Genomic DNA, 6,955 nt, shown 5'->3' with positions numbered 1-6,955 from the left:
CCCCCCCCCCCCCCTCCTGCCCGCCTTTTCGTGTCGCACCGCACCTCCTTTCAACGCTTGATCATCCTCCATCTCCTCTTTTGACATTTGAGGTCTTTTGTCTGTGCCTTTCTTTTGTTCTTTTGCGCTTGCGATCGCATTCTTTTCCTTTTGATTTGCTCCCCCCTTTTCCAAGCGGCGCCGCTCTCCCCGTCCTTTTTGGATCAAGCCTCTCACTATTCTCACCCTCGTTGCCATTCGTTCTCTGACGCTGTTCTTTTTTTTAACAATAGCAACATGGGTTCTATGTTCGCCAAGGCCTTTGCCGGCCTCTTTGGCAAGAAGGAGATGCGCATCCTCATGGTGAGTTGGCATTCTTGGCAGTGCTTGGCCCCGCTCTGGCCTGATGTTTTGAGGAGTTGAGTGCCGAAGCGTCCAGCCGACATGGTCAATCCAGTGTGGGCATCGCTGTGTGCACATCTGGGTGACGTATCATCGAAATGAAACGCTGCTGCTGTTTGCCTTGCTCGTCTCCTTTGCCTTCTTTCCCTTCTTTTCCTTTTTCCAATTTGCTGGCGCAATTGGTTCGGGGTGGAGTGCCACGCTGGACGCTGCTAGTCATGTCCCTTTCCTTTCTTTCTTTTCTTGGATCAAATCTGGGCTTTTTCTGACTCCTTTGGATTGTTAACAATCTTTTTAGGTCGGTCTCGATGCCGCTGGTAAGACAACCATCCTCTACAAGCTCAAGCTTGGCGAGATTGTGACCACCATCCCCACCATTGGTAGGTTTTGTGCTGAGCTTGTTCGTTCCACGCCTGGAAAGAGACATGCCATATCGTGTTTTCTCATTGGATCTCCAAACAAACAAAAACCAGGTTTCAACGTTGAGACCGTCGAGTACAAGAACATTAGCTTCACCGTGTGGGATGTCGGAGGTCAGGACAAGATCCGCCCTCTGTGGCGCCACTACTTCCAGAACACTCAGGGTAAGTCTTTGGTACTTGTCTGCGGGGAGTGAGCTCTCTCCACAGACTCGGTCGTTGATGAGCCAGACGTTTCTGCCAGACATCCAGACATCAACCACTTCCACGTAGGCGTTTCTCCGCTCAACTTTTTTATGCATAGGCCTCATCTTTGTTGTCGACTCGAACGATCGCGAGCGTGTCGGCGAGGCTCGCGAGGAGCTGGCCCGCATGCTGGCTGAGGATGAGCTGCGCGACGCCGTTCTGCTCGTCTTTGCCAACAAGCAGGATCTGCCCAACGCCATGGGTGCTGCTGAGATTACCGAGAAGCTCGGTCTGCACAACCTGCGCAACCGCAACTGGTACATCCAGGCCACCTGCGCTACCAACGGCGAGGGTCTCTACGAGGGTCTCGACTGGCTCTCGACGCAGTTGAAGAACGCTGCCCGATAAACGACTTGCCTTCCCCTCTTGTCCCTCTCTTTCTCAAGTTGTTGTTGGCCCTCTGTGTTCTTCCACCATCCCGTCTTGCTCTTCTTTCTTCCACACTACTACAACCTTTCTCTTTTTTTTTGCTTTTTTTATGAGCTCGTAGTCGAAAGCCATCACTCGCCAAAAAAATATATCCGTTTTTTTGATCTCCTTCTCTTTCATTCGTCTTGTTTTGAAGTGGGATCTGTCGGCATGCTCCTAGTGATGTGCCCAAAGCACGTGCATTTCCGCCCTGGGCTCTCAACTCTCGGAGGTGACGCCTTTTGCTGCGTGCTCATAGAATGGCATCTGTTTTAACATGTAAAAGTGTCAAGGTCATGCCTTTTCGATAAAGGCCTGATCTCGGCCTTGTGTCCTGACATCCCAACAGCTTTAGTTTGCTCCATAGTTGTTGGCCAGCGCCTATTGTTCTTCTTTCTGTGTGCCCATCGTCCCCGGTCTGCTTGATCTGGACTTTTTTGTGTGCATCCTGGCCTTCCATGGTTGCTTGTTCGCGCTCTTGGCGTGGGCAACGCTATGAACGCAGGGCCCTGATGGATGTGCGTGCTCACCCGTACCTTCAAGCCAATCCCTTGAAAATGAACCATGACATGCCTCGGCCATTTGACCACCTCAATCCCCACAAACGCGCTCCGAGACCTCTGAGCCGCATAAACATCATATCACATCGACGGCAAAGAGGGAAATCTCGAGCACCTGCCCAAAGCTTTGTGTAGGCAAAAAATTTGGAAAATGGTGAGAAATGAGAAGAAAGAGCTGATTTCAGTGAGGATCAATTCCTCGCCCACCAGGAAGGAAAAGGAAAGAAACCAACTCCCCCACGGCATTCGCTAGAAACTGGCCAGGCAAGTAGGTTGAAGCAGGCGGCTGATGCCATCGTCTTCAAATAGAGGGTTTAACGACAAAAAGCCAACCCCCTGCCTCCAAGTCTTTTTTCAAGGAAGATTTGACGCCCAGCAGGCCGTACAAGAGACAACGACCACGACCAAAGCCATCTGCATAGCAGGAGACTGGCGCAGACGCCCAATCATACAGCCCACGGTTGACGAGAATGCGGGAAACGCATCAACCAGGCATCAAAACGCATCATCCTTGATGCGTTTACCGCATGCGGCGAGCCTCACGCTCCGACTCCATGAGGACGAGGATATCGCCAACACGGACGGGGCCCTAAAGACAAACGGGTTGATGGAAAAAGTCGTCCCAAGTCATGAGCATCAGGAAAGAAGAGCTACAATTGCTTTCGCTTTGCTTGCTCGATCTTCTGAAAGCCAACGTTGCAATGGCCAGGATGGTGGGTGGGTCCAAATCTTATAAACGCACCTTGACGTTACGCAGGATGGAGCGCTGCGTGTCGTCAATGAACTCGACGCGGACCTGGATGGCCTGGCCCTGAGAGCCAGTGCGGCCCAGGACCTTGGTGACCTACCAAATGCCCAAGGGTAGAGCCCAAAAGCAACGTGAGCACACATCAAGACGACCACCCTGCTCCTTCCACACATTCAGCCTCGTTTGTTCCATGCGGCTGCGAGGACAACAAACCTTAGCGAGCTTCGGCGGGGCATCCATGGCGATAGGTCTACAGAAACAAAGTTGCAGCAAAGCGAAAGGAACACCAAAAGCGTGAGAGGTCAATGTCGAGGCTGCTGCAAAAGGTCAAAAGGTCCACCACAACGATGGGTTCTTGGGCTGATGTGGCTCGCGTGCACGCCTCTTTGGCGTTCAGGTCGAGTGATTAATGCCGTGTTTCCTCCCTCCACTATCCAGGCTAGACGGCGAGAGTGCAAGGTGGTGGGGATCGTAGCACGCTTCCCAGCCCTGAGCCCAGCAGACTCGCATGGTAGGTCAACCGGCTCAGCTGAGCCCGACTGCACGTTGCAAGGGCGCGCCGGCACACTCGAGGTCTGCTTGGCTCAGGGCAGGGCAGGCACCACAGAGGCCTTCCTCAAACTGTCTCTCATCTATCAGCCCCATACAACAACACTACCGCCGTTTGGGGGCGCCCACTGCGCGCGCTGCCAGCGTGCTTGTGTTCACGGCCCATCGGCGAATCGCCGAGCGCCGGGCGCATGGATCGTACCGTCAAAGGGCGAGGGCCAAAAAAAAGTGTCGAGTGAGGTTCAAACCCGCGTGTTAATACACCTGTTCTCACCACCTGTTGTTCGACATTTTGTTTCTTTCAAAATTAAAATTACGGAGAGTGTGAGTCAAATCTAAATAAAATGTCAGCACTTTTACGTCCCATAGGGTTTGAATGTGTGTGTGTGCGCGCGAAGTTTCCCCGGCCGAATGCCATGTTCCGATGCTCACACAGTCAACACAAGTCCAATTAAAAGAACGCAAAAAGGAGGGGCCAAGGGGCCGGAGAAGCTTCAGGAGGAAGCCGAGGCTGGGGGACGAAAAAGATGTAGAGGAGCAAAAGGTGCTTGACAGCATCAACAGGCAATATAAGAATACAGACAAAGAGGAGGACGATGCAAATGGCGCATCGGCTAGAACACTACCAGGCATTGGCAACAGTTTAAAACCCGACTGGTCGTTCCCACTCTTTGGCACAAAAGCAAAGCTTTGTGTAGGTTCGTGCCTTCACGCCGTCCTCGAGAAACGGCAGAGGCAATGCAACGCCACCAGGAGAAAAAGTTACAAAAGAGCGAGAGACAGAGAGACAGAGGGAGAGAGAACGCAAGATCTCCACATGGCATGCCGGCTTGGCCGTCAAACTATTGATCCTCACGCAGAGAACGGCGAAGGCGTTCACGAGCAATATCTGCCAACCGTTCCGCCTCGTCCTTTTCCTCAACCAGATCCATGTAGCGGCGGACGCGGCGGGATACTTCGCGGACGCCACCGGTGGGGTCAGGCCGGGCCGGTTCGTGCACTTCGTATCGATGGGTGCGATAAATGACGGATTCGCGGATCGGGGCCCGAGGCACCTCCCGCACAGGCACGTAGCGGGTTGATACATTGGTCACAGGGAGTGGGTACTGTGGGTTAGGCATGGCGGCCGCGGCTTGACGACCCAGTGTTCGGTGCAGCGTGCGCAAGTTGTCCTCGAGCATCTGTTCCTTGGCGCGGGCACCGTCCAATTGGTTCTATGTGTGGCATATGGGTAAGATGGCAAAAGGACACGAGTGTTGCGTGGCGCTCGCTGAGCAACGAGAGAGAGAGTATGTGTGTTTCAGTTTGGCGTGAGAAAGGTGGCATACCTCCAGCGAGCGGGTCTGGCCATCTGCCATGCTGCGAAATTGTGCAAATTCGGCTTCAATCTCCACTTTTTGGCGATGCAACTGCAACCCAGCGAGCGGACAGGCAAGGTTTGACTCAAAGGTGAGGGTTTCTGCTCTGGTCGCGAAAGGTGGGAGGCAGAGCAAACAAGAAGCCAGCGCAGCCAGAGGTTGAATGGCCAGCACGCACCTCGGCAATGAGGTCGTCTTTACTGGCAAGGTGGTCGCGAAAGGCAGCTTCTGCGCCATTGGCCGATTCGGCCTGCGATTTGGCCAGATCCAGCTCTCGCTCCATCATGATGATGCGTTCATGCATTGCGCTCACATCAGCCCGCAGAGCAGCGCGATCGGCTTCCAACGTGCGCAAATGTGCTTCACTGTGCATGGGTGGGACACCACGTGAGCGGACCAAGGGCAAGGGCCACACGTAGCGGGTGGTTCTGGTCAATGCGCGGGGTGGGGACGCACCGGGAGGCGTGGTCACTGCGGATGGAGCGGAGTTCGGAGCGAGTGACATCGTGTTCTTGAGACAGGTTGGCATAAGCATCGCGAGCGCTGTTATCAGCGCTGGCCTGGTGGCGAGCAGTACGCAGCTCCTGCTCGAGGCGGGCCACCGTGTCTTCCAATACTCGAGCGCGCGCATCCTTGTCCACAATCTCGTCACGCAGGCCCGCGACCTGGGCTTGGAGGTCAATAAGAAGCTCATGCTTTTGAGCGTTCTTGCCTAGCAGCTCTTGCTGGGAATCAAGGGCGGCATTGAGACGCTCACGGCAGGAGCGGAGCTCATCCTGCAGGCGTCCGTTTTCTGAGCGAGCCACAGCGGCCTCATCGCGCGCCCCAACTGCTTGGCGCTGCAAATCATCCATCTCGCGTTCCATGCTTCGCAGCTGTGTATCATGTATTTTTTTTTTCAATGGGTGCAATGCATGCGTGAGCGTCAGCTCGGTGCGTAGGGCAGGAGCGTTTCGTAAGAGTCTGTCAGCCCACGTCTACCTGTGAGCGAGCGGCATCAAGTTCTCGTTGCATGGCCATGCGCGTTTCAAAAGCCGCTTGCCGACCCTCATTGGTGCGCGTCACGGTGCCTGTTGGTGAAGAAGCGCGGTGAGGGCAACGGCGGAGGCAGAGGTCTTGTACGACGGGCACGAAAAGACACAAACTTTGATTGATCTCTTCAGCCTCATGATGCCGGGCCGGGGAGCGGGCCGGAGAGCGGTATGGTGCCCGATTTGAGTGCCGAGGCGCCTCCTCATCGGCGTAGCGCGGCATGGTGAAGGGTCTGTCCCAGGCATGCAGCACACATGAGCGCAACCAACGGAACGCTCCAACGCAGACGAGTCGGGAGGTCTCTTCTCACGATGTGGTCGGGTACGGTCAATGAAGAAGTGAGATACCCGGGCGATCTTTGTCAGCGTTTGCACCGACCAAGAAGGATAGAGCGGGCAGGCAATCCCTCTGGATCCTGAGAGCGTGCGTGTGTGGTCCAAAAAAGAGAGAGAGAGAGAAAGAGAGAGCGCGCGTGTGTGTGTGTGTGTGTGTGTGTGTGTGTGTGTGTGAATTTGAATTTTCGGCGCCAAAATTTTCTGTCGCCACAACACGAAAACAAGTAAAACATTTGATACACTTCAGGTGTATCAATGTCTGACATCGGATACACTTTTCTTACGCGTATTATTAACCCAAAGCGCTTTCGACAGAGAGTTTAATTAATAAAAGAGGGGTTCATTTAAAAAGAAGAGTTCTTACGGGGTCAAGGGCAGCGCGGCAGTGTGGGCGCGCAAAGGGCGTCCGGTGTCGCGGGGGACCAAGGCTGACTCGATGAGCCGCCTCCCGTCTTTGGATGCTGCGATGGTTGGCTGTTGGAACATGGAGGGAGAGCAGAGCAGAGCTACACCGCCAGGTATCAGTCATCTATGGCGTCAACCATCGAATGGCCCCATGACTGAGAAACCAGGGACAGAGGCGCTGAGCGACAGCACTACGGTTCTCTGACCGACTCCTGCGCTGGTGGAGGTCATGCGGTCATGCGGTCGTGCGGTCATGCGGTCATGCGGTCAAGGGATCAGTCAAAAGAGGATGGCACTGGCTGATCCTGGCGGTGTCATGCATCATCCATCAAGGGTTGAGGATCTTACATCAGAGCCCTCTCCCCTTGCGCGCGCCCCTGTTGCTGTGCTCTGTTGTGTGTTTGTGTGTGTGTGTGTGTGTGTGTGTGCCCTCTATCTCTCTGCCTGTGTCTCTGTGTCTCTGTGTCTCTGTGTCTCTGTGTCTCTGTGTCTCATGTGTCTCTGTGTCTCTGTG

The 6,955-nt window shown here is 54.5% G+C and overlaps 3 protein-coding genes across 3 annotated transcripts; 1 reads left to right on the top strand and 2 right to left on the bottom strand.

The window, feature by feature from the left end:
- The first annotated feature begins 270 nt into the window (after positions 1 to 270).
- MONBRDRAFT_35269 (uncharacterized protein) lies at positions 271 to 2,014 on the top strand. The gene is made up of 4 exons (XM_001748893.1): positions 271 to 342; positions 680 to 761; positions 855 to 965; positions 1,105 to 2,014. Exons 1-4 carry the CDS (start codon positions 277 to 279, stop codon positions 1,392 to 1,394), a joined length of 549 nt encoding a protein of 182 aa, XP_001748945.1. The 5' UTR covers positions 271 to 276; the 3' UTR covers positions 1,395 to 2,014.
- Positions 2,015 to 2,382: 368 nt separating this feature from the next.
- MONBRDRAFT_28421 (uncharacterized protein) lies at positions 2,383 to 3,013 on the bottom strand. The gene is given in 4 exon segments (XM_001748825.1): positions 2,383 to 2,504; positions 2,524 to 2,603; positions 2,757 to 2,858; positions 2,976 to 3,013. The coding sequence occupies 3 exon segments, from the start codon at positions 3,000 to 3,002 to the stop codon at positions 2,535 to 2,537; spliced, it is 198 nt and encodes a 65-aa protein (XP_001748877.1). The 5' UTR covers positions 3,003 to 3,013; the 3' UTR covers positions 2,383 to 2,504; positions 2,524 to 2,534.
- A 1,140-nt stretch (positions 3,014 to 4,153) lies between these two features.
- On the bottom strand, positions 4,154 to 5,923 carry MONBRDRAFT_11071 (uncharacterized protein; the record flags this gene model as incomplete). Its single annotated transcript, XM_001748824.1, has 5 exons — positions 4,154 to 4,525; positions 4,640 to 4,720; positions 4,848 to 5,034; positions 5,126 to 5,544; positions 5,651 to 5,923. 5 exons carry the CDS (start codon positions 5,921 to 5,923, stop codon positions 4,154 to 4,156), a joined length of 1,332 nt encoding a protein of 443 aa, XP_001748876.1.
- Positions 5,924 to 6,955: the final 1,032 nt, after the last annotated feature.

The sequence above is a fragment of the Monosiga brevicollis genome, genomic scaffold, assembly GCF_000002865.3.
Source record: "Monosiga brevicollis MX1 MONBRscaffold_26 genomic scaffold, whole genome shotgun sequence".
NCBI classification, from domain to species: domain Eukaryota; class Choanoflagellata; order Craspedida; family Salpingoecidae; genus Monosiga; species Monosiga brevicollis.
Note: the sequence above shows the minus strand (reverse complement) of the source record. Positions and strands in the feature narration are given on the sequence as shown.